This window comes from Aquarana catesbeiana, linkage group LG01 (assembly GCF_042186555.1).
Source record: "Aquarana catesbeiana isolate 2022-GZ linkage group LG01, ASM4218655v1, whole genome shotgun sequence".
Taxonomy (NCBI): domain Eukaryota; kingdom Metazoa; phylum Chordata; class Amphibia; order Anura; family Ranidae; genus Aquarana; species Aquarana catesbeiana.
Window position 1 is genome coordinate 971,459,430 of NC_133324.1, and position 27,785 is coordinate 971,487,214.

The following is a 27,785-nucleotide window of genomic DNA, read 5'->3' on the forward strand; positions in this document are numbered from 1 at the left end:
CAGAGGGGCCCACAGGAGGGGGAGCGGAGGAGGAGCAGAGGGGGATCAGAGGAGTGCACAGGAGGGGGAGCAGAGGAGGACGGGGGGCACTGGAGGAGCGCACCAAGGGGGAGCGGAGGAGGAGGGGGGATTGGAGGAGCACACAGAAGGGGGCCGGAGGAGGACGGGGGGCTCAAGTAGCCCATGGAGGAGCACAGAGGGGAGCCGGAGGACTGGGGGACCCACGGAGGGGGACGGGGTATCGGAGAAGCACACGGAGGGGTAGCGGAGGAGGACAGGACGGGGGGACTGGAGGAACGCACCAAGAATGAGCGAAGGAGGAGGGGGGATCAGAGGAGCACACAGAAGTGGACCGGAGGAGGACAGGGGGGACCAGAGGAGCCCACGGACGAGCACAGAGGAGGACACAGAAGGGAGCCAGAGGAGGACAGGGGCGAGGGATCGAAGGACCCACAGAGGAGGAGCAGAGGAGGACGGGGGGAATCAGAGGAGCACACAGAGGGGGACCGGAGGAGGACATGGGGGTGCCGGAGGAGCACAGAGGAGGATACAGAGGGGAGCCAGAGGAGGATACAGGGGACACTCAGGAACAATTGGTGCGGTGGGGGAAGTTATAATCTCCGATCACCAAGTAATAAAGCAGCTGAAAGCCGCGGAGGGGAGACAAAGAGAAGCGGCTGTCAGCTGCTTAATTGAATGCGACAGGGAAATCGGTGATTATAACTTCCCCCCACCGCCGCACCGATTGTTCCTGAGTGTCCAGGTATCGGGTCAAGCATCGGGAGCATTTGTAGGAGTACTCCTGCAAATATTCGGTATCGGTATTGAGACAACCCTAGTCAAAAGTGTCAACCCTAGTGTCCGATTTGTCTGCCGCAATATCACAGTCCTGCTATAAGTCGCGGATCGTCGCCATTACTAGTAAAAATAAATAAATAGAATAAAAATTCCATAAATCTATCCCATAGTTTGTAGACGCGATAACTTTTGCGCAAGCAAATCAATAAACGCTTATTGTGATTTTTTTTTTTTTTTTTACCAAAAACATGTAGCTGAATACATATTGGCCTAAACTGATGAAGAAATTTGCTTTAAAAAAAAAAATTCATTGGATGTTTTATAGCAGAAACTAAAAAAATATATATTTTTTTTTAAATTGTGTTTTTTTTTTGTTTTGTTTATAGCGCAAAAAATAAAAACCGCAGAGGTGATCAAATACCAGCAAAAGAAACGTTGCATGACCAAGCAATTGTCAGTTAACGTAACGCAGTGCCATATCACAAAAAATGGCCTGGTCGTGAAGGGGGGGGGGGGTAAAGCATGGAGCTGAAGTGGTTAAGATACGCCATCTCTGCCAGTAGACATACAACAAAATGTATTCTCCGTCCATCAGGAATAAGTCACATTATAGTGATAACATTGATCCGATAATATTGTATCCATCACCACATTGGTTACATTGGAAAAATCCATCCAACGGTCTCCTTCTACAAAGTCATCCGCATGAAGCGATCGAGTTTAAAGTCCTATAGCAGGGTATTGTTTGCACATTTCTTTTTACTTGTTAATGAAGGTCGTCATTTCCTGTTTTGCAAAAAATGCTCATTCGGAGGGGGGGAGGGGTGGGAGCTCAGAGGGGGGAGGGGGGAGAGCTCACTGTGCTTTTCAGCAGATAGAACAGGAGACATCTAGGAAAATACAGCATTGGGTGTTACCAACCTTAACGGATACAAAGGATTCCTCGTCGTTTCCCTCCCTCTGGATCGGATATATTCCATCAGTAAGTAACATTTTTGTTATATTTTTGCTTTTTTTTATCTGATTAGTTCTCTGTATTGTGTGTGGGGGCGGCTGTAAGAATGTCTTCCGTTAGTGGAAACCATTTCCAGTATAACAAATGCATCATCTTACCAAAAGTATTGGGACAACGGCCTTTACACGCACATGGACTTTGATGGCCTCCCAGTCTTAGGCCGTAGGGTTCCATATTGAGTTGGCCCACCCCTTAGGGTTGCCACCTCATCTCTTGAAAATTGAACACGTATTACACGGGTTTTGTGGCTGATTAAGGTGCTAATTAAACTCACTTGATGCCTTATCTGCATTAAATTAGCCTCAGAACCTGTGGAATCCATTTGTGTTCGGGTTTTAAAGGGATGAGGTGGCAACCCTACCACCCTTCGCAGCTATAACAGCTTCAACTCTTCTGGGAAGGCCGTCCACAAGGTTTAGGAGTGTGTCTATGGGAATGTTTGACCATTTTTCAAGAAGCGCATTTGTGAGGTCAGGCACTGATGTTAGACGTGAAGGCCTGGCTCACATTCCTCCCAAAGGTGTTCTATCGGGTTGAGGTTAGGACTCTTTGCAGGCCCGTCAAGTTCCTCCACCACAAACTCGCTCATCCATGTCTTTATGGACCTTGCTTTGTGCACTGGTCCAAATCATTTGGTGGAGGGGGGGGGGGGGGGAGATTATGGTGTGGGGTTGTTTTTCAGGGGTTGGTCTTGGCCAACCCAGACTTAATGGCTTCCCAGACTTAGTCTGTAGGGTTCAATATTGAGTTGGACCACCCTTTGCAGCTATAACACTATAATCCCTGTGATCCCTCCTGTATTGATTTGTATTATAAGTGTACTGTCTGCAACCATGTTGTAAAGCGCTGCGCAAACTGTTGGCGCTATATAAATCCTGTATAATAATAATAATAATAATAATAACAGCTTCAACTCTTCTGGGAAGGCTGTCCACAAGGTTTAGGAGTGTGTCTATGGGAATGTTTGATCATTCTTTCAGAAGCGCATTTTTGAGGTCAGGCACTGATGTTGGATGAGAAGGCCTGGCTCGCACTTTCTGCTCTAATTCATCCCAAAAGTGTTCTATCGGGTTGAGGTCAGGGCTCATTTGGTGGAGGGGTGATTATGGTATGGGGTTGCTTTTCAGGGGTAGGTCTTTGCCCCTTATCTCCAGTGAAGGGAACTCTTAAGGCGTCAGCATACCAAGACATTTTGGACAATTTCATGCTCCCAACTTTGTGGGATAAGTTTAGGGCCTTCCTGTTCCAACATGACTGCGCACCAGTGCACAAAGCAAGGTCCATAACGACATTGATGAGCAAGTTTGAGGTGGAGGAACTTGACTGGCCTGCATAGAGTCCTGACCTCAACCTGAGAGAACACCTTCGGGATGAATAAGAGCGAAGACTGTGAGCCAGGCCTTCTCGTCCAACATCAGTGCCTGACCTCACAAATGCGTTTCTGGAAGAGTGGTCAAACATTCCCATAGACACACTCCTAAACCTTGTGGACAGCCTTCCCAGAAGAGTTGAAGCTGTTAAGACTGCAAAGGGTGGGCCAACTCAATATTGAACCTTACGAACTAAAGCCTCGTACACACAATCAGATTTTCGGACAACCGTTCGTTCGTTTTTTTTGTTGCATGCTAGTCTCTTGTTGAAAGTGAAGAGGTTACTCACCATATGAAAATTCTCGTATGACAGAATTCAACTTTAGAAGTCATGTAATGTGTTGAATAGTTTTGCATGTATTCTTTTGTTTTCTGAGCATGGATGAAAACCATACTAATTAAATGAAAATCGGACGCTTGTTTACATCCGACAAAAATTTTATAGTCTGCACATCCACCTTTTGTCGTACGAAAAACCGGAACCGGCTGTCGAAAGAAGCATACTAACGATCTGAAACGATCCGAAAATCGGCAGGTTGTTCATCGGATTAAATTTTACTTCCAATTTTCAAATCGTGTCTACGGGCCTTTTGACTGGAATGGCATTAAAGTTTATGTACAAGGCAGGCGTCCCAATACTTTTGGTAATATAGTGTATCAGTTTATAAGTTTATTGTCCAGACGAGGCAAGATTTGAAACCATGACTTTTATCCCTTAATGTTTCCCAATGCATACGTTGTACAGATGTTACAAGTTGAATTGAACTCTTACCCAAATTAGAAACGTCATCCTGTTAACAATCTGTATGTAGCGCAGACCCCAATCCAGCCCTGCTGATTGGCCCCTGGTTCTGTTCCCTTTATGGGGTACAGGCAGCCAGGCACACAACAGATCACAGTCTCACAACTTAATGACCAGGCAGGGAATGTCTTTTTGTGTTTTTAATATTTGTTGATCCTGATTTGGGTGCAGAGTGGGCTTTGGGATACTCAGACTAAAGAGCACCAGATCAGGCTGGACTGGGGTATGAGGCACCAGATTAGGCTGGACTGCGGTATGAGGCACCAGGTCAGGCTTGACTGGGGTATGAGGCACCAGATTAGGCTGGACTGTGGTATGAGGCACCAGGTCAGGCTTGACTGGGGTATGAGGCACCAGGTCAGGCTGGACTGGGGTATCGGGCACCAGGTCTGGCTGGACTAGGGTATCGGGCACCAGGTCAGGCTGGAATGGGGTATCGGGCACCAGGTCAGGCTGGAATGGGGTATCGGGCACCAGATCAGGCTGGACTGGAGTACGGGGTGTCAGATCAGGCTGGACTGGAGTACGGGGTGTCAGATCAGGCTGGACTGGAGTACGGGGTGTCAGATCAGGCTGGACTGGAGTACGGGGTGTCAGATCAGGCTGGACTGGAGTACGAGGCCCCAGATCAGGCTGGACTGAAGTACGAGGCGCCAGGTCAGGCTGGACTGGAGTACGAGGCGCCAGATCATGCTGGACTGGAGTATGAGGCGCCAGATCAGGCTGGACTGGGGTATGAGGCGCCAGATCAGGCTGGACTGGGGTATGAGGCGCCAGATCAGGCTGGACTGGAGTATGAGGCGCCAGATCAGGCTGGACTTTAGTATGAGGCGCCAGATCAGGCTGGACTGGAGTATGAGGCACCAGATCAGGCTGGACTGGAGTATGAGGCACCAGATCAGGCTGGACTAGAGTATGAGGCGCCAGATCAGGCTGGACTGGAGTATGAGGCGCCAGATGAGGCTGGACTGGAGTATGAGGCACCAGATGAGGCTGGACTGGAGTATGAGGCACCAGATGAGGCTGGACTGGAGTATGAGGCACCAGATGAGGCTGGACTGGAGTATGAAGCACCAGATGAGGCTGGACTGGAGTATGAGGCACCAGATGAGGCTGGACTGGAGTATGAGGCACCAGATGAGGCTGGACTGGAGTATGAGGTACCAGATCAGGCTGGACTGGAGTATGAGGTACCAGATCAGGCTGGACTGGAGTATGAGGCACCAGATCAGGCTGGACTGGAGTATGAGGCACCACATCAGGCTGGACTCCAGGCAACAGATCAGGCTGGACTGGAGTGTGAGGCACCAGATCAGGCTGGACTCCAGGCACTAGATCAGGCTGGACTGGAGTGTGAGGCACCAGATCAGGCTAGACTGGAGTATGGGGCACCAGATCAGGCTAGACTGAAGTATGAGGCACCAGATCAGGGTAGACTGGAGTATGAGGCACCAGATCAGGCTGGACTGGAGTATGAGGCACCAGATCAGGCTGGACTGGAGTATGAGGCGCCAGATCAGGCTGGACTGGAGTATGAGGCGCCAGATCAGGCTGGACTGGAGTATGAGGGGCCAGATCAGGCTGGACTGGAGTATGAGGCTCCAGATCAGGCTGGACTGGAGTATGAGGCTCCAGATCAGGCTGGACTGGAGTATGAGGCTCCAGATCAGGCTGGACTGGAGTATGAGGCTCCAGATCAGGCTGGACTGGAGTATGAGGCTCCAGATCAGGCTGGACTGGAGTATGAGGCTCCAGATCAGGCTGGACTGGAGTATGAGGCTCCAGATCAGGCTGGACTGGAGTATGAGGCACCAGATCAGGCTAGACTGGAGTATGAGGCACCAGATCAGGCTGGACTGGAGTGTGAGGCACCAGATCAGGCTAGACTGGAGTGTGAGGCACCAGATCAGGCTGGACTGGAGTGTGAGGCACCAGATCAGGCTGGACTGGAGTATGAGGCACCAGATCAGGCTAGACTTTAGTATGAGGCACCAGATCAGGCTAGACTTTAGTATGAGGCACCAGATCAGGCTGGACTGGAGTATGAGGCACCAGATCAGGCTGGACTGGAGTATGAGGCACCAGATCAGGCTGGACTGGAGTATGAGGCACCAGATCAGGCTGGACTGGAGTATGAGGCACCAGATCAGCTACCCTCTACAATCTCAACTACCCAGGTACAGTCTGTCGCCTCAACCTCCCCTCCCTCCTTATCACTAAGGCCGTCAATACACGGTTTAAACCATTAACAAGCAGGCTGAATGTACCAAGTCGATCGATTCTCTTACGATTAACACAAGAGGCTGCTATAGCCACTAGCAGGGGCAGACTGACAATTCGGGAACTGCCCAAGGGACCAGGGCCAGTAGGGGGCCCCATGAGCTGGGGTAGTCACACTTTCTAGGAAGGTGTCCTGCTACAGCTCAATCCTGGGGTTTGTCAGCAGCATTGTCACTGCTTCTAAATACATATACCCTGTGGCTCCCAGACACCTGCGAGGCACTTGTGATGTCCCGGCTGCAGGGGCGATTCTGGATGGTCCCCTGGTTCACAGCCGGGGATGATTGGTGCAGCGGGAGGGACAGCTGTGAACACCGATCTCCCTGTATAGCTTTTTAGCCAACAGACACTTTTCCTTCTCTCCCTCCCGCTAAAAATCTATACAGGGAGATCGGTGTTCACAGCTGTCCCTCCAGCCGCACCGATCATCCCCAGCTGTTTCCTGTGTGCTCCTCTCCCCCTGTTCTCCTTCTCGGGCCCCCCTCCGTGTCCTCCTCCTCTGCCCCCCCTCAACCACCGCAGCCGGCTTCCCTCCTCTCCTCTCCCACCGGGGCTGCGGGGGGGGGGGGGGGGGACTGTCAGGATGGAGAGCGGAGGAAGGGGTTGGTAAATATGTCCTTTATCGGCCCCTTCCTTTTCTAAATGGGACATAGAGAGCAATTGCTACTGATCCCTCCTGTGTCCTGGGAAAACTGAGCAGAGTAACTGCTTCAGTTTATGAATGGAGAGGAGCCTCTAATTAATCTTCAAAGGGACTGGGGAATCTGTGTCCTCAGTCCCTTATCCTGTCTCAAAGGGGAGATGTCAGGGGTCTGTTTAGACCCCTGCTATCTCAACCAAGCCCACCAATAGGGCTGATAAAAAATACAATAGATATAAAAAAAATGTAATTGTAAAAGAATTCTAAAAAATGTAATTGTAAAAAAAATTAAAAACTACTGTTACCACTCCCTCCTGCCATACCAACACTGACCGCTGGCCCTCCCCCAAAAAGTATTGTGAAAAAAAGTAAAAACAAATTAAATTGTAAAAGAATCAATATGTAAACAAAAAATTACAGACACCATCCTCTGCCATACTGAAACCGTCCTCTGCCCCACTGACACCATCCACTGCCCTACTGACACCGTCCTCTGCCCCACTGACACCATCCACTGCCCTACTGCCACCTTCCTCTGCCCTACTGACAACGTCCACTGCCCTACTGACACCGTCCACTGCTCTACCGACACCGTCCTCTGCCCTACTGACACCGTCCTCTGCCCTACTGACACCGTCCTCTGCCCTACTGACACCGTCCTCTGCCCTACTGACACCGTCCTCTGCCCTACTGACACCGTTCTCTGCCCTACTGACACCATCCACAGCTCTACTGACACCGTCCTCTGCCCTACTGACACCGTCCTCTGCCCTACTGACACCGTCCTCTGCCCTACTGACACCGTCTTCTGCTCTACTGACACCTTCCTCTGCTCTACTGACACCATCCACTGCTCTACTGACACCGTCCTCTGCCCTACTGACACCGTCCTCTGCCCTACTGACACCGTCTTCTGCTCTACTGACACCTTCCTCTGCTCTACTGACACCGTCCACTGCTCTACTGACACCATCCACTGCTCTACTGACACCGTCCTCTGCCCTACTGACACCGTCCTCTGCTCTACTGACACCGTCCTCTGCCCTACTGACACCGTCCTCTGCCCTACTGACACCGTTCTCTGCCCTACTGACACCATCCACAGCTCTACTGACACCATCCACAGCTCTACTGACACCGTCCTCTGCCCTACTGACACCATCCACAGCTCTACTGACACCATCCACTGCCCTACTGACACCGTCCTCTGCGCTACTGACACCGTCCTCTGCGCTACTGACACCGTCCTCTGCGCTACTGACACCGTCCACTGCTCTACTGACACCATCCTCTGCTCTACTGACACCGTCCACTGCTCTACTGACACCGTTCTCTGCGCTACTGACACCGTCCTCTGCTCTACTGACACCGTCCTCTGCGCTACTGACACCGTCCACTGCTCTACTGACACCATCCTCTGCTCTACTGACACCGTCCACTGCTCTACTGACACCGTTCTCTGCGCTACTGACACCGTCCTCTGCTCTACTGACACCGTCCTCTGCTCTACTGACACCGTCCACTGCTCTACTGACACCGTCCACTGCTCTACTGACACCGTCCACTGCTCTACTGACACCGTCCACTGCTCTACTGACACCGTTCTCTGCGCTACTGACACCGTCCTCTGCTCTACTGACACCGTCCACTGCCCCACTGACACCGTCCTCTGCTCTGCTGACACCGTCCACTGCCCTACTGACACCATCCACTTCTCTACTGACACCGTCCACTGCTCTACTGACACAGTCTACTGCTCTACTGACACAGTCTACTGCTCTACTGACACCGTCCACTGCCCCACTGACACCGTCCACTGCCCCACTGACACCGTCCACTGCCCTACTGACACCGTCCACTGCTCTACTGACACCGTCCACTGCCCTACTGACACCGTTCCTGCTCTACAGACAACGTCCTCTACACCCCCTTAAAGCCACGCCCAATATGTAGCGCAATTTTAAGCCACGCTTACATTTTGCGGGGAGGGGGGGGGATGCAGAGCAGAGGAGAGGCATAATAGCTAGTGTAGCCTCACACTAAATGCCGGGAGGGAGGTGACCTGTAACAGAACGGAGGTGATTTTGTAACACAAAGTGACGTTATGTCGCGGCCATCTTGCTACACCCCACACTCGTCCACAGTACAGTGAGAAGGCGGCAAGCGCCCATCTTGTTACACCCACCGGAGTCTTGCATTTACCACTGGTTTTTATACTGAGCTGTTATAGTGAAATTCAGTATTTTTAAATCCCTCAGACTGTTTTGATGTTGATTTTTCAAAGCAGCGGTGTTCTGTCATATTAGCAAACCTGTGAGATCGGGCAGGTTTGCCGCTGCTTTTAAAATTCAACATCCAAACAGTCAAGACGGATTTTTAAATCCTGTATTTCACTATATAAGCTCCGTTTACTGGTAAGAATAAGTGTGAAATGCAAGACTCCGGTGGGTGTAATCCAGTGGTCATCAACCCCGTCCTCAGGACCCACTAACAGGCCAGGTTTTATGTATTACCTTGGGGGAGATGCAGACTAGAATACGGCAATCACTGAGCACCAAATGATATCACCTGGGATGGATTTCAGTTATCCTGCAAACCTGGCCTGTTAGTGGGCCCTGAGGACAGGAGTTGATGACCACTGCTGTAACAAGATGTCCGCTTGCCGCCTTCTCACTGTATCCTTACTGTGGAGGAGTGCGGGGTGTACCAATATGGCGGCTATGTCACGTCACTTCCCTTATAAAATCTGACGGGTGACCGTGTGATGAGAGAACCCGGAGGAGAGGCATAGCTACTGCAGCCTCACACTACATGCCGGGAGGGAGGGGAGCTGAGGAAGGAAAGTCTGTATGGGGAGTAAGGATGGCGCTCGGGTGGAGTTGTGTCCTCATCGCTTTAAACCCGAACAGATATTATTTACACAGGTTCTGTGGCTGATTAAGGTGGTATATAAAGTCACTTGTTGCCTTATCTGCATTCAATTAGCCTCAGAACCCGTGTGTAATTCATATGTGTTCAGGTTTAAAGGGATGAAGTGGCAACCCTACGCTCAGGCATGTTCGCCACCACACGTGCAGAGCCCGCCAGGAATCCGGCACTGCACAGATGGGGAAATGTCTCACTGTCTGTGATTAGCACTGCGCAGTGTCAGCTTCCTGGCGGGCACGTGCGGTTGGGGACGCGCCCGAGCCCATCCTTAATGGGGAGGTAAGCTGCACAAAATACCTGATAAAGTTTCAGGAGGGAAGTTTTTATGGTGTTCGGTGAAGGGTTAAGGTGACAAGAAGGGTGACAATAGCAGCTCTGTTGGAGTCAGTGATGTTTTCAGTCCCCCAACCCCCCCCCAGATAAAAGACCCCTCCTAAGCAGGCACACATCACATCACTATCCCCCCAAGCACTTTGCTTGTCCAGATAAAGTAAAGTTAATTTATGACCTTTCCATTTAACCCTGTGCTAGTCAAACTCTGTACAATGAAAAGCGTAAACCCACCGAATAAACTATACACACCATATACAAAATAAAACCAATCCCCAATAAACATATCAGAGCACAATATATACAGAGCTATATGCATGGTAGATCGATCGTATGAACGCTGATCATTTAGAGGATTATTTATGTTTATTGAGGGTTTTTTTTTTTTGTACTTATAGTTAGGCGACCAAGCGTGTTTTTCACACACACGAGCAACATGGATAAGTCCAGTTTGATGAACACGTTTGCAGATGCATGGAGGTGCCCATAACAATTAAAGAAGGAGCAGGGGTAGCCCATCCATTAAGGGCACACGGGCGCCGCCCCCTCTCTCCAGCATTGCATGAATCTATCAATGGCCGCTGCCACCCCCTATTCAGGCGTCCGGCCCCTTTTAGAGGGCCTGAATTATAGCGGCGGGTTTGAAGCACCTGATTAGAGCCATAGGCTCGAATAGGTTTAGAAAAGTTGGACTTTTCTCGGAGCCCACCGAGTTGTGTTAGAATAGCAAATGAATATTCACTTTTCTAACACTGAGCCGCCTCTCCGCCAATCAGGTAGCGCAGGTCTGATACTCGTCACCTGACTGGCTGAAAGGACAGGCTCTGCTATTGGGCACCTAGCAGGAAGCAAGAAGGGACACATGGAGGACACAGCTTGCCGCTCCCTGACCCGCCACCAAGTGCCAGTCAGACAGCAGGCAGGCAGGGGGTCACAGGGGCTGAATTTGAGGGGCACAGTGGTGGCATTTAATGGGCCACAGTGGCTGAAATTGATGGGGCACAGTGGCTGCGTTTGATGAGGCACAGTGGCTGCGTTTGATGGGGCACAATGGCTGCGTTTGATGGGGCACAATGGCTGCGTTTGAGGGGCACAGTTTCTGCGTTTGATGGGGCACAGTGGCTGCGTTTGAGGGGCACAGTTTCTGCGTTTGATGAGGCACAGTGGCTGCGTTTGAGGGGCACAGTTTCTGCGTTTGATGGGGCACAATGGCTGCGTTTGATGGGGCACAGTGGCTGCGTTTGAGGGGCACAGTTTCTGCGTTTGATGGGGCACAGTGGCTGCGTTTGAGGGGCACAGTTTCTGCGTTTGATGGGGCACAGTGGCTGCGTTTGAGGGGCACAGTTTCTGCGTTTGATGGGGCCCAGTGGCTGCGTTTGATGGGGCACAATGGCTGCGTTTGATGGGGCACAAAGGCTGCGTTTGATGGGGCACAAAGGCTGCGTTTGATGGGGCACATAGGCTGCGTTTGAGGGGCACAATGGCTGCGTTTGAGGGGCACAATGGCTGTGTTTGATGGGGCACAGTGGCTGCGTTTTATGGGGCACAATGGCTGCGTTTGATGGGGCACAATAACTGCGTTTGATGGGCACAGTGTCTGCATTTGATGGGCACAGTGTCTGCATTTGATGGGGCACAATGGCTGCGTTTGATGGGGCACAAAGGCTGCGTTTGATGGGGCACAAAGGCTGCGTTTGATGGAGCACAAAGGCTGCGTTTGATGGGGCACAAAGGCTGCGTTTGAGGGGCACAATGGCTGCGTTTGATGGGGCACAATGGCTGCGTTTGAGGGGCACAATGGCTGCGTTTGATGGGGCACAATGGCTGCGTTTGAGGGGCACAATGGCTGCGTTTGATGGGGCACAGTGGCTGCGTTTTATGGGGCACAGTGGCTGCGTTTTATGGGGCACAGTGGCTGCGTTTTATGGGGCACAGTGGCTGCGTTTTATGGGGCACAATGGCTGCGTTTGATGGGGCACAATGACTGCGTTTGGGCACAGTGTCTGCATTTGATGGGGCACAGTGTCTGCATTTGATGGGGCACAGTGTCTGCGTTTGATGGGGCACAAAGGCTGCGTTTGAGGGGCACAATGGCTGCGTTTGATGGGGCACAGTGGCTGCGTTTTATGGGGCACAATGACTGCGTTTGGGCACAGTGTCTGCATTTGATGGGGCACAGTGTCTGCATTTGATGGGGCACAATGGCTGCGTTTGATGGGGCACAGTGGCTGCATTTGATGGGGCACAGTGGCTGCGTTTGATGGGCACAATGGCTGCATTTGATGGGGCACAGTGGCTCCAATTGATGGGCACAGTGAGGCTGTAATTGATGATTTCTTTTCAGAATTTTTCAGTATGTTTGCCCCCCCCAAAAAAAATTTTGAGCACCAGCCGTCATTGAGGAGGAGTAAAGCCAAAGCTCATTTGGCTGGCCTTCTCCAATGGATCACAGGAGTGCAATTCGTTTTGCACTCCTGTGACCCGTTTTCAGCAGAGAGCGGTCTGAAGTCCACTCTCCGCTGACGTCAGGGCTGGACTGGGACAAACATTTGGCCCTGGACTTCACCCAGACCGGCCCACACTTTACTTCAAACACCGTTTCAATTATCATGGCACCATGGTAGTTATGGTGATTGAAGCGCATTATTACTATTATTACATTGTAATATATAATGAAATAGATCAACTCACCATAATGCAGAATCAGTGGGAGCTCTGAGCGTGTCACTTGCCACTGTCACCTGCCACCAGATGTGGAATGTCACTTGCCACTGTCTCCTGCCACCAAATGCCGCATGTCACTTGCCACTGTCTCCTGCCACCAAATGCCGCATGTCACTTGCCACTGTCGCCTGCTACCAAATGCCGCCCAAACACAGCACTTCTACAGGACTTGATGTGCACCTCCAACCCTGCTCTGTACTCCCCCCCCCCCCCAACACACAGAACATGAAAGGGAGGAGAGAGAGATACCCGGCGCCAACTAAATGTAGCATTAAAACAACTTTTATTCCACTAAAAGAACGTTACTGACAAAGTAGGGTGAAAGGCATTGAGACACTGTGCAGGAGTCCAGGCTTGTTATCATCCTGAATTGGGAGCCGCCAGCGGGAACCGATCTGGCCAGTAGATGTAGAGCACCGGTGTGTACTACTTCCTGGTGGCGGTGGAACGCATGATGGGGTGGACATGATGTCATCAGCCGGAAATGATGCAAGATGTGGGAGGCGACACGTCCTTCTTCAGGCCATCATTTCCGGCTGATGACCTCATGTCTGCCCCATCGTGCGTTCCACCGCCACCAGGAAGTGGTACACACCGGTGCTCTGCATCTACTGGCCAGATCGGTTCCCACTGGCGGCTCCTAATTCAGATTGATGACAAGCCTGGACTCCTGCACAGTGTCTCAATGCCTTTCACTCTACTTTGTCAGTAACGTTCTTTTAATGGAAAAAAAAGTTGTTTTAAAGAGGAAGTAAACCCTGGTGGGTTTTTTATTTCCTCTTTATTTCCCTGCAAAGGTAAAGCATAATGGCCTACTATGCATTGCATAGTAGGCCATTATGTGTCACTTACCTGAAACCGAAGGCCGCGATGTCTCCGTTGTCCCCACTAGCAGGGAGCGTCCATCTTCGCCCCTCTTCCTTCCGGGGCCGCGAACTCCGGGTCTGTGACTGGCCGGAGCCGCATGACGTCACATGCGCGCGGGAGCCACCAGTCACAGGATGACCCCTATTAGAAACGTCACGCTGTGCCCTTTCTAGAGTGCACATGCGCCGTAGTCATCAGCGCTCAGCTTTTTAGTAAATATCTCCTAAACCGTGGAGTTTTAGGAGATATTTTGAGCACCTACAGGTAAGCCTTAATATAGGCTTACCTGTAGGTAAAAGTGGTTGTACAGGGTGTACAACCACTTTAATGCTACACTTACTTGGCGCTGGGTATCTCTCTCTCACCTCCCATCACTGAAACCGCCCCACTGAGCCATGGGACTAGCAGGAGTTTCCCGGTGGGCCGATGGTATCTCTCTCTCCTCCCGTCACTGAAACCGCCCCACTGAGCCATCCGCCCACCGGGAAACTCCTGCTAGTCCCGATTGGCCAGAGTATGATTGGCTGACATCACGAATGTCTGTCCAGGGCCTGCGTCATTGCAACAATGGAAGTCGGGTCCCTCTTCTGTGCTCATGGCCCCTCCCTCCTGTTCAGTGTCCCCACAGCAAGCAACTTGCTATGGGGGCACCCGAGCTGAGTTACAGCTCCCTGTGTCCATTCGGACATGGAGCCCCGACCCCTCTCTCCCCTGATTGGCTAGCTGACTTTGATTGACAGCAGAAGGGGCCAATGGCACCGCTCAGCCAATCAGGAGGGAGAATCTCAGACGGCCGAGGGACTCGTGGACATCGCTGGACAGAGAGGGACCTCGGGTAAGTAATAGGGAGGCTGCTGCACACAGAAGACTTTTTATCTTAATGCATACCCTGTTTCCCCAAAAATAAGACCTAGTGTGATTGTCAGTGGTGGCTGCAATATAAGCCCTACCCCCCCAAATAAGCTCTACCATGTTTCCCCGAAAATAAGCCCTACCCTGAAAATAAGACCTACAAGGACTTTAACTAGGGCTTATTTGGGGGGTAGGGCTTATATTGCAGCCATCACCGACAATCGCGCTAGGTCTTATTTTTGGGAAACAGGGTAGAATGCACCTTCTGCCTTTGCAACCCCTTTAACAGAGTGGTCATAAAGTAACTTTACATTATGTGGACATACACAGAGTGCTTGGGGGTTGCATATCTCTTATAACAATAGGTTCCGTTTGAGCCATGCCATTGTATTTTATATTGTTTTATCTATTAGTAGATGATCACAGTAGCTTTTTGATTATATCCAAATACTTCTCAGCCCCCCTCCAGCTAAGAGACATATATTTCCATTCTCTACTTTCCCAACATCTCCAAAGACGCTGCCATTGAAAGAAATCCCTCCCCAACTGATTCACCCCCATCAACGGCCATCCCCCCACAAATGCCCCCCCCCCCCCCCCCATCCAACTGGTGCATGGGGGGAACTGCAGTTATCCCCCCCGCCCCCATCAGGGGGATGGTATGTGGATAGAGCAGGTGATCAGTGCAGCAGGTGGGGGGAAAACAACTGGCACCAATCAATTTTGTGGCTCCCACTGCAGCAGCTGAAAGCCAACCTCTCCAACACTCCAAGTCCGTTAGCTTTGTTTTGTGTTTTTGTTGGGGGATTAACTTGGATGGGGTCAATGAATTCATGGGATGCCCAGAAAGATTTGCATTACTTGGAACACTTATCTACACTTCTTCTGCACAACGCTTAATGCAGACTATTCCTCCTTCACTCCAGCACAACTCTTCAGGCACAGCTAGCACATGGTTTGGCCTGACTCTGGCTTCAGCCGGGCCTTAGCAAAAATACCTTACACTGTGGTTGAAAATGAATGTCGATTTGACCCCACTAACAATTAGAAAATCGAACGAACGTCTGATTTTTGCCAGATTCACCCTTTAATAGTATATACAGTATATCTCTCCTCTAATAGTTTATACAGTATATCTCCTCTAATAGTATATACAGTATATCTCCTCTAATAGTATATACAATATATCCCCTCTAATAGTATATACAGTATATCTCTCCTCTAATAGTATATACAGTATATCTCTCCTTTAATAGTATATACAGTATATCTCCTCTAATAGTATATACAGTATATCTCCTCTAATAGTATATACAGTATATCTCCTCTAATAGTATATACAGTATATCCCCTCTAATAGTATATACAGTATATCTCCTCTAATAGTATATACAATATATCCCCTCTTAATAGGATATACAGTATATCTCCTCTAATAGTATATACAGTATATCCCCTCTAATAGTATATACAGTATATCTCCTCTAATAGTATATACAGTATATCTCTCCTCTAATAGTATATACAGTATATCTCTCCTCTAATAGTATATACAGTATATCCCCTCTTAATAGTATATACAGTATATCTCTCCTCTAATAGTATATACAGTATATCTCTTCTCTAATAGTATATACAGTATATCTTCCCTCTAATAGTATATACAGTATATCTCTTCTCTAATAGTATATACAGTATATCTTCTCTCTAATAGTATATACAGTATATCTTCCCTCTAATAGTATATACAGTATATCTTCCCTCTAATAGTATATACAGTATATCTCCTCTAATAGTATATACAGTATATCCCCTCTAATAGTATATTCAGTATATCTCCTCTAATAGTATATACAATATATCCCCTCTTAATAGGATATACAGTATATCTCCTCTAATAGTATATACAGTATATCCCCTCTAATAGTATATACAGTATATCTCCTCTAATAGTATATACAGTATATCTCTCCTCTAATAGTATATACAGTATATCCCCTCTTAATAGTATATACAGTATATCTCTCCTCTAATAGTATATACAGTATATCTCTTCTCTAATAGTATATACAGTATATCTTCCCTCTAATAGTATATACAGTATATCTCTTCTCTAATAGTATATACAGTATATCTTCCCTCTAATAGTATATACAGTATATCTTCCCTCTAATAGTATATACAGTATATCTCTCTAATAGTATATACAGTATATCTCATCTAATAGTATATACAGTATATCTCTCCTAATAGTATATAAAGTAAATCTCTCCCAATAGTATATACAGTATATCTCTTCTAATAGTATATACAATATATCTCTTCTGTCTGTTATTGTCAGAGTGGATCAGATATTTTGCTCCCTAACCATATAGTTGGTTATTTATATTTACCACTGCATAGAGATATTTAAGAATAAATTGCCTTTTTTTTAAACTTTACATATTAACTAAATTATACACCACACTTTTTTTTTAAGGTTATGAACCGATTAATCGAAACAATAATCGGCCAACTAATCGATTATGAAAATAATTGTTAGTTGCAACTTGCAGCCCTAGGCTGAAGTTAAGGAGAGTGACCTTGGTTCTACAGAGAGTTGGCTGAAGGGGCCTGTCTATTGAAGATCTGGTTTGGTATCACAGGTGAAGAGTGTCACTTGGAAGTTGGAATGGAGGCAACCAGCTGTCCCGGGACATTTTGTGAGTACAGACAACCTAAAGGATCCATAGACTTGGTCTCTTAACCCCTTCTGCTGTGCTATATAGTCAGCTAAGGGTCCAAAAAAGGGAACACTGGCTAATGTTCTGAAGAGCTTTGTCCGGCTGCTGCTCCTGCATAGGACTTTGCTCAGTCTCTGCTCATTTTGGACTGCCAAATACAGGAGCGGTCTGCCATAACTAGCTTGTGTTGTGAGGCGCTTTGCCCCGCTACTACTGTTACTAAGGCTCAATCATGAAACCACTTTGTTGCTACTGCTAATCAGACCTCTGCTATCAGCAAGGACTTTACCAATGCTTAACCGAGAGATCATTTATTGTAGATGTCCTCAATTGTGAATAGTTCTATTTCTCGGAGTACTCCACTGTAGCGAGGTCCCAGGCCTCCTTCGGTCTAATGAGAACCTCCAGGGCCAGAGATAGCTGACATCCTTCTGTATGTGGTGGGTTGTGAGGCATGGTGGGTGCAGAGTAGTTAAAGTTATTGGGCGCCAGGCACTTCTTGAATGCAAAAGAAAGTTTATTTCTCTTAACAATCTTTTTGGGGGAAAGAGGTTTAGGGCCAGGACACCCTTGGGTAGTTGCAAGATTAATTGGAAGACTCTGAGACTTCAAAAGGAGGACAGCCATGCAGGGAAAGGCATCCAGCAAGATGCCACATCTGCATGTGCAGGAATGCTGTCTCCTATGGCAACAGTCTTTAACATTTCCTAACACAAACATAACAGTTCCTTTCTCTTTCACTACAATCACTCCTTGTAGTTCTTCAGTACACTGAGTGCCTGGTCTTTCTCTAGACCCACTGATTCACTGCCACTAAATCCCTTGAGCTCCTCCAATCTTCACAGTGGTATCTTCCTCAAGTGTCACCCCTACTTCTCTTCTGGGTCCCTAGCTTAGCACTCTAGATACCTCTCAAGCTTCACCCCCGCTGGCTGGGTCCCTGGCTTGATTCCCACTGAAGTTTCCCGATTCTTCACCATCCCTGGTTGGTGAGAATGCTGCTCCGGTACTTGCTTCAGTTACTCACTGTGGTCCCTGGTAATAAGGCGGACAGATCCTTACAGCTTCCCTTCTACCTCAGGACCCATCACTTCTGGTTGGACTGCAAGCCGCAGTCCCAACACTGCACTGCTCTCTTGCTTCTGGATAGGCCCTCAGACAGCCTAGCAGTCAGATGTGTCCGGGATAGGCCCAATCTCTGGCTTAGCAGCCCGGGCAATACAACACATGTCCACCCAGACAGCCTTCCAGGTGGCACAGAACATAGATCACCTGACTCCACCCGAATATATAGGCTCTTCTAGCAGGCCAAAGGATTCAAGAAAACCCCTGCCCATTGGCTGAGGTACCCCATATACCCATAACCTGACCTTGCATTGCCCTTCTCATATCTAGTACCACCAATTACCCGGCCACCTAGTGGTAAAAGAGAAAAGTGCAGCAAGGCCAAACTTAGGGAGAAATCAATAGATCTTTATCAATCAACCAGGATAATTACTCCTGGCAAGTAAATTTGTGAGGAGCTCCCTGACTAAACTCCAGGGTGCTACACCACTAAATGCCCCTTCCCTATCCAATTTCTCCAAAAATAAAGCAACAAAAACAAAACCTCTAGACTGGTCATTGAAGACAATGAGCAGAAGTGTGTGTGCACCTGTCTGTGTAAATCTACCTTGTGTTTGGCTGCGGGGCATTGGGGGAAGACCTGGGCAACACACCAGCGGCTCCTACCGGCTTCATCAAGGAAGCATGACTGTTGGTTGACAACGCAGGTCAGTTTTTCACCTTGGCCTTGGAACTAGCATGAAATAATGAGGCCCTTACCGCAACCTTTTGGCAGGGTTTTGCAGATCGTATTAAGAACAAACATGCTGGCAGAACCATACCCTCCACTCTGGCTGACTTGATCACCCTTAGCATACAATTGATGTTCACTTCCAGGAGTGAAATCTGGAAAGGGCTTGTCCACATCACCCCCAGTGGATTATTTAGCTCCTTTTTTCCAGGAAGCTCCTGAACAACCCACCTCTGCAACTATGCTGACATCTGAAGAACCTATGCAACTAGGGCAGACATGCCTCACGCCACAAGAGTGATTGCATCACCTAAAACTCAGTCTATATCTTCACTGCAGGGCTGATGGTCACATACTAAAGCCACCTTCCCTAGATTTGTCATACCCATCTCCATTCATTGGGTATGAATGCTTTCTTCTCTAAGAAGTTTTCAGATGCCAAAAGAAGTTACACCATCGGGGATCGGGAACTTGTGGCTATTAAGCTGGTGCTGCAAGAATGGTGGCATCCACTGGAGGGATCTCCACACCGTATACTAATTTATATCGATCACAAGAACCTCCAGTACTTGCATTCTGCCCGACGTTTGAATCCCAGACGAGCGATGGGCTCTCTTTTTTGCCAGGTTTAACATTGGCATTACCTTTCGGCCTAGTTCCAAAAATGGCTATGCTCATGCCTTGTCCAGATCGTTTGACATTGCTGACTCTGAGTTACATGTTGAACCAGAACCCATTATTCCTGACAACCATATCCTGGCCACAACTCAGCTTCAGTCTTCACATATCCCGCCTGGAAAGACCTTTTGTAGTTCCCTTTTGCTCCAGGCTTCTAAAATGGGCATGACTCCAAACTCTCTGGACATTCTAGTGTACAACATACCTGTGCTTTCCTGCGGCATTACTACCTATGGCCCTTTCTGAAGGATGTTGAAGATTATGTTTAGGTTTGCTCCATTTGTGTGCAGTCTAAGTCTTCCACATCTGCTCCAGGAGGTATTCTTTTACTCCTACCTATTCCAGATGAACCTTGGCATTGCATCTTCATAACTTTATCTCTGAACTACCCCCCTCTGCAGGCTCCACCATTATCTGGGTGGTTGTGGACAGGTTTTCCAAAACATGTCACTTAACTCCACTTCCAGGACTACCCTCAGCTGTCATCCTGGCTTCCATCTTCATCAGGGAAATCTTGTCTTCATGGTATGCCCTCACACATCATCTTCGATAGGAAAGTTCAATTTACAGCTCGCTTCAGAAAGGCTTTGGCCTCATCCTTTGGAATCAAGTCCGAATTCTCTGGGGTCTTTCACCTGCAGTCAAATGGGCAAACTGAAAGGGTCAACCAGAATGTTGAACGGTATCTTTGTGCCTTCATTTCTGCCCATCAGGATGATTGGGTAGACCGTCTACCCTGGGCCGAGTTTGCCCTCAATAACCACGGTAATGCCAGCACTGTTGAATCTCCCTTTTTCACTGTGTATAGTCATCATCTTTCACAATCCTTCAATTCTATCTGGCCAGATGTTCCTAAGAATTTACATCTAGCAGCTTCCAGGTACAAAGTAGCTGCAGATCAACATCGCCGCGTGAGTCCCAAATTCCAACCTGGCGACAAGATTTAGCTCTCTTATCAGTCTCCGAGAACCCTCTATGAAATTTGCTCCTCATTTCATTAATCCCTTTACAATCCTCTGCCAGGTTAATCCTGTTGCTTTCAAGCTCCATCTCCCTTCACATTTGAGGAACCCTAATGTCTTACATGTTTTGCTCTCGAGGCCGTACATTTACAATAGGTTTTCCCATTCTCTTTGTCATCCTTCTCCAGCAGTCAATACCACAAATCCGTATGAAATCAAGAAAATCTTGGATTCCAAATTCTCCAGGGGGAGGCCTTTTATATCTAGTTAACTGAAAGGCAGTGATGGCCCGTGCACTGTGGGCGCACGGGCGCCGCTCCCCCATCCATGTGCCCGGCCCCTTTCAGGATGCCGGACGCGCAGATTCCTATAGCAGATGTGGGAGGGGGTGGTACTTTTTGAAGCACCTGATTAGAGCCAGAGGCTCTAATAGGCTTCAAAATAGGGTGGGCTCGGGGCGCAGATAGTGCGGCCTTATCCCACCCAATTGTGTGACGATAGCGAATTAATTTTTGCTATTTATCCCCGCCAATCAGGAGGCAGGGCGTCAGACCTGTTTTATGATAGGCCAAAGCGCCGGGCCACCCTATTGGATGCCTGGCACTTAGGAAAAGAAGCAGAGGACTCGGAGACACACGCTGGAGTGGAGGTCGCCGCCGCTCTGGTGCACTGAGGAGCTGCTGCCTAGCAGTAAGTGTCACAATGTCATGGCCGTGCGCGGGGGGGTGGTTAGAGGTGCTGCCGGAGCCGCGAGTTGGGGGGGGTCGGTGGAGAAAGTGGCTGCATTTGATGGGCACAAGTGGCTGCGTTTGGGCACAATGGCTGCATATGATGGGCACAAGTGGCTGCATTTGACGGGCACAAGTGGCTGCATTTGACGGGCACAAGTGGCTGCGTTTGATGGTCACAAGTGGCTGCGTTTGATGGTCACAAGTGGCTGCATATGATGGGCGCAAGTGGCTGCATATGATGGGCGCAAGTGGCTGCATATGATGGGCGCAAGTGGCTGCATATGATGGGCACAATGGCTGCAATTGATGGGCACAGTGGTTACTTTTGATGGGCACAGTGAGGTTGCAATTGATGGGGGGGGGGGGTTTCAGTATTTTTTAGTTTGTTTGTGCCCCCCCAAAAATTTTGAGCACCAGCCGCCACTGCTGAAAAGGATATGATCCTGAGGAAAGTTGTTGGATTCCTTCTACTGATGTTTCTGCCCCCATTTGGTGAAACCTTTTCACAGAGGTTTCCTCTCAAACCTGGCCCTAAACGGGTGGGGAGGCCTCGTAGGGGTGGGGGGAAGGTACTGTCACATTTTATCCTGCAGTTTTCCTGCCTGTGTAATTTTTCCTTCCTTGCTGCAATGCTTCTCCTAGACCTGTATCTCCTTCACATGTGTTGTTTGGCTTCTGTGCTCACCTGTGGGTGTCGCCAGCTATTCTGTGGGTTTATATTTCCTTCCCTTCCATTACTTCCTGTCCCACCTCCCAGTTTGCTTGCCTATATAAGACATGCTCGGTGTAGCCTGTTTTGCCTAAGCAACTTCACAGTTCTCTGAGCTCCCGTTTGCTTACTATTACATTGTGTCCTGTCTCTGACTACCTGTGTTCTGACCCCAGATTCGTCTACAGTCTGTGCTTGCCTGTACTCATCCAGACCTCTGCTTGTTCCTGGTTTTCCTTCAGTCTCCTGTTGTTTGTACTCTGCACATGCGAGTGGTCTCTGCATCCTCAGCTTAGTGTACCTGGGGGCCACGACCTGGTTCCAGCTTGCTGCAAGTCCATCCCCATCATAAGGGACTCATGGTGAAGAAGCAAGACGGGGCTTAGACTCCACGCCCTGGGGAACCCTAAGTTTTCTACAAGGGCTCACTATCGTAGACTCCTGACAAGTGCATTATGAATAGTTGAATGCTTTAATGGTGAATGGCCACATTAATTTGCAGTTTCTGCAAACAGGTTGGGTTTGCTTCAAATCCATGCTCAATCCTAACCTCATTCCTACCCAGGACCCTGTAATCTTCTGTTGTGTTAGTACATGCAATGTGTAAATGACCCCCTCACTGCCATAACACACAATGGAGTTTTAGGAGGGGGGTGAATGGGTACCGATCCCCATACTACAATATATCCCCTCAGAACAGGAAAATAAGTTTTCTTGCTTCTGACAACACACAAATCCATGTCAACAAATAATCTTTAGATCTCTAGAGAGTCGCGGAGCAGAGGAGCGAAGGGGATCGGCGCAGGGGCAGCATGACATCTGCGGACTGCACAGTCACGCTGTTAGTTAGTTTTCCCATTTAAGAAAGGTTGAGTGGCTGCAGCAGGGGAGGCACTCAAGGAAAGGGAATTGGAGGAACAGGGGAAGTGACGTCATTGGTGAGCGGCGGGGAGAAAAGATTCCCACCCACCCTCCCTTGGTTAGGTTTAATTAGAAAGGGGGACTACAGAGATAGCCTGGGCAGTGGTTTGGGTCTGTGAGGAGGAGGAGGAGATGTATGTTATATGGAGCTATAACATGGTTGGTACCCATATGTAATATGGGGTTTATCTAGTACCTTCCGGTTACGAGGGGTTAACCGGAAGGGGTAAAGTTAGGTCACTGCGAAGGTTGGGTACCGTCTCACAGTCCGGGGGTTGCGACTGGAGGCCTGAAGTTTATACAAAGTTTGTCGCAGTGACCAGTGGTGTGCGTTCCCCTCCAAGACCCCAAAAAAGTACTGAAAGGGTTATTGAAAGTTATCAAGGCCATTTACTCCAATACCTTGTCAAGTCATTTGTGGGGAAGGATTTGGAGGGATTAGAGATTATGTTTAAGGGGTAGCTCGTAGAAGACTGGGGGTTAAGTCCTTCACATGTCATGTATTCCTTCAGATAAATCCATTTCCGCTGGGTAACTTTGTTTATTAAATGCTCAAATAATAATACAAAGGAGGAAGAAATCTTCCTGACACAATGTTTCCACAGATTATTAAATGTCCTTTATTTTCCCCAGATAGGGAGATTATGGTCAGGAAACCTCCCATGTATTATCTGTGTTCCTCTGTAAATTGATTCCCATGACTACTTGTTTTGAGCTATCTATAGATGGATCAAAATTCAGCCAGTTCAGTGGGGACTGGCCAAATTTTAATCCATGTATGGGCACCAGGGACGGACTGACTCATCGGGCACTTGGGCACTGCCCGGGGGCGTTAGCGAGCCCTATGAGAGGCTCTGCATCACATGCAGTCTAACAGGGAAGCGGCTGTAATAACACAGCTCACAGCACTCTGCTCCCCGCCGGCCCCTCCTTCCCTCCCGTCCACCCCAGGTGCTAGTACAGTACATGACATCACCTGGGATGGATGAGAAAAGAGGATTGGCCTGCGGGGAGCAGCGTGCTGTAAACGGTGTTTTCAATACAGGCATAAGGTGAGGCACTCGCTGTGCACTACTTTTTTTTTTTTACTGCAGTCTAGAGGCACCATGGCTGCCATCGTGGGGGCAGGAGCAGGCGGCGCAGCAGCAAGTACAGATTTAGGGGGCCCGGGGCCCCAACAGGACTGCAGGAGGGCCCATGCCATGATACTCTCCCGGTGCCCCTCGACAGTGTCCCCCTGTGTCCTCCACCCCCCCCCCACAGTGTCCTCCACCCCCCACGGTGTCCTCCACACCCGCATTGTTCTCCTCCCCCCCCACGGTGTCCCCCCTGTGTCCTTCACCCCCCACAGTGGCCTCCACCACCCACGGTGTCCTCCACACCCGCATTGTTCTCCCCCCCCACGGTGTCCCCCCTGTGTCCTTCACCCCCCCATGGTGTCCCCCCTGTGTCCTTCAGCCCCCCACGATGTCCCCCCTGTGTCCTGTGATGTGCTCAGTGCCCTGCTGTGTACCTCCTGATGTGCCCTGCGTCCCATGAAGTGCCCTGTGATGTGCCCTACTGTGTGACCCATGCCCTGTGTTGTGCCCTATTGTGTGCCATGTGATGTGCCTTACTGTACGCCTCATGATTTGCCCTGTGCCCTACTATGTGCCCAGTGATAAGCTCATAATGTGCCCTGCTTTGTTGCCCCCCTGTAATGTGCAATGTTGTGCCCCATAATGTGCCCTGCTGCTCCACATGAGTTCTCAGTCCGCCCCTGGTGGGCACTGTGGTTGTGCAGAAGTCCGACTACTGATCAACTTCTGTACAACAGCCCTGCTGGAAAATGTTTCTCTCGATCAGCTCTGCAGGAAGTCTGCCCGCTGTCTGAATACAATGACTCAATGTGTGGATGGGGAAATTGGGTTACCTTTTTTGTTCAATGCACTGGTTGAACAAAAAATAAGTGACTCGTGTATGGCCAGCTTCAGTTTCAGCCTCGCCCTGTGTAGGAATGTACAGAACTGGTCACATTGGTTAAGCAGTATAAGATACTTTCACTTTCATTTCTCTCTTCTGCTCTCAGGGATGGCATCTGCGGATCTGAAGAAGGAGCTGGAATGTTCACTAGAGACATGTGGAAGAAGCAATAGTGGTGCGGAGGAGGTGCAGAGACCTATGGAAGAAACAATGGCAGCACAGAGACAAATGGAAAAATCAATGGCGGCGCAGAGACATATGGAAAAATCAATGGCGGCGCAGAGACATATGGAAGAAACAATGGCGGCGCAGAGGCATATGGAAGAATCAATGGCGTTGCAAAGGCATATGGAAAAATCAATGGCGGCGCAGAGACATATGGAGGAATCGATGGCGGCGCAGCGACATATGGGAGAATCGATGGCGGCGCAGCGACATATGGAAGAATCAATGGCAGCGCAGAGACATATGGAAGAATCAATGGCGGTGCAGAGACAAATGAAAGAAATAATGGCGATGCAGAGACCTATGGAACAATCAATGGCAGAGCAGAGATATATGGAACAAACCATGGCGGAGCAGAGATATATGGAACAAGCAATGGCGGTGCAAAGACATATGGAAAAAACAATGGCGGTGCAGAGACATATGGAAGAAACAATGGCGGCGCAGAGACCTATGGAAGAAACGATGGCGGCGCAGAGACAGATGGAAAAAACAATGGCGGTGCAGAGACATATGGAAGAAACAATGGCGAGGCAGAGACATATGGAAGAAACAATGGCATTGCAGAGATATATGGAACAAACAAGGGCGGTGCAGAGACAAATGGAAGAAAATATGGCGGTGCAGAGACATATGGAAGAAACAATGGCGGTGCAGAGACATATGGAACAAACAAGGGCGGCGCAGAGACAAATGGAAGGAAGAAACAAAGGCGGCGCAGAAACCTATGGAAGAAACACTGCCGAAGCCGAGACATATGGAAGAAACCCTGGCGTTGCCGAGACATATGGAAGAAACCCAGGAGTTGCCGAGACATATGGAAGAAACCCTGGCATTGCCGAGACATATGGAAGAAACCCTAGCGGTGCCGAGACATATGGAAGAAACCCTGGCAATGCAGAGACATATGGAAGGAACCCTGGAAGTGCAGAGACATATGGAAGAAACAATGGTGGCGCAGAGACATAAGGAAGAAACAATGGTGGTGCAGAATGTGGGGGGGGAAATAGGGGGACTTTATATGAAGCACACAGCTGGGAATAAACAAACCAATAATTATATAGTAATAAATGTTTAATGTTGCATGGGAACATACATACACATAGGATAGTAAAAAATTGTATATAATATTATCATGTTTATGTGCTACTATGCTGTCTTACTCTGGGTCTACATACCTTAGGTCTATTTTATATATGTAAGGTATGTAGACCCAGAGTAAGACAGCATAGTAGCACATAAACATGATATAATTATGTACAATTTTTTACTGTCCAATGTGTATGTATGTTCCCATGCAACATTAAACATTTATTACTATATAATTATTGGTTCGTTCATTTCCAGCTGTGTGCTTCATATAAAGTCCCCCTATCTCCCCCCCCCTCCCATTTTCCATTATATCAGCGATGGAGGTATATGAACTCACCAGTCATTGCCTCATATAAAGTCCCAACCTTTTTCTCCTTTTTCAATAGTGGTGCAGAGACATATGGAAGAAACAATGGCAGGGCAGAGACATATGGAAGAAACAATGGCAGGGCAGAGACATATGGAAGAAACAATGGCATGGCAGAGACATATGGAAGAAACAATGGCATAGCAGAGACATATGGAAGAAACAATGGCATAGCAGAGACATATGGAAGAAACAATGGCATGGCAGAGACATATGGAAGAAACAATGGCATAGCAGAGACATATGGAAGAAACAATGGCATAGCAGAGACATATGGAAGAAACAATGGCAGGGCAGAGACATATGGAAGAAACAATGGCATAGCAGAGACATATGGAAGAAACAATGGCAGGGCAGAGACAGAAATAGAAAGAAAACAGAAATGGAAAGATCACAGAGAATGTTCTCCGAGCATGCAGAGCACACGTTACTTTCAAAGATTCCCTAAAACAAAAAGAACTGTCACCACTTCATACTTCATTGCCTTCTCTGAGCCGTTACTAAAACAAGAAGATGAAATACTAGATATAAAGTCACTGAGCATGTGATAAGGACATCACCACACTTACTTTTTATATTTGTGAACGTACATTATGTAAAAAAAGATATCCATCTACTCTATCTATCTGTCATTGGTTGATCTCATTGGACTTTTTTCAACTTCTGTTGTCTATCATTGTCACTAGGAAGCCCATTTAGCATTTTAACTATAATGGAAGCTGGTTGACCACTGTCGCCATCAAGAAGCCAGTCCACCATTGACACTATAAGGAAGCCAGCCCACCACTGTCACTATCAAGAAGCTATTCACCATTGCCACCATCAGGAAGCCAGTCCACCATTTCCACCATCAGGAAGCCAGTCCAACATTGCCACCATCAGGAAGCCAGTCCAACATTGCCACCATCAGGAAGCCAGTCCAACATTGCCACCATCAGGAAGCCAGTCCAACATTGCCACCATCAGGAAGCCAGTCCAACATTGCCACCATCAGGAAGCCAGTCCAATATTGCC

General features: G+C 48.6%; 1 protein-coding gene across 2 annotated transcripts; it reads left to right on the forward strand.

Moving 5' to 3' along the window:
* Positions 1 to 1,619: 1,619 nt before the first annotated feature.
* On the forward strand, positions 1,620 to 26,327 carry LOC141123044 (uncharacterized). 2 transcript variants are annotated; one of them, XM_073612024.1, is made up of 3 exons: positions 1,620 to 1,780; positions 17,086 to 17,308; positions 25,194 to 26,327. In XM_073612024.1, exons 2-3 carry the CDS (start codon positions 17,278 to 17,280, stop codon positions 26,279 to 26,281), a joined length of 1,119 nt encoding a protein of 372 aa, XP_073468125.1. In that variant the 5' UTR covers positions 1,620 to 1,780; positions 17,086 to 17,277; the 3' UTR covers positions 26,282 to 26,327. The 2 variants fall into 2 exon arrangements, with proteins under 2 accessions (XP_073468125.1, XP_073468126.1); XM_073612025.1 differs by lacking the exon at positions 17,086 to 17,308 and having other exon boundaries at positions 25,194 to 26,326.
* The last annotated feature ends 1,458 nt before the right edge of the window (positions 26,328 to 27,785 follow it).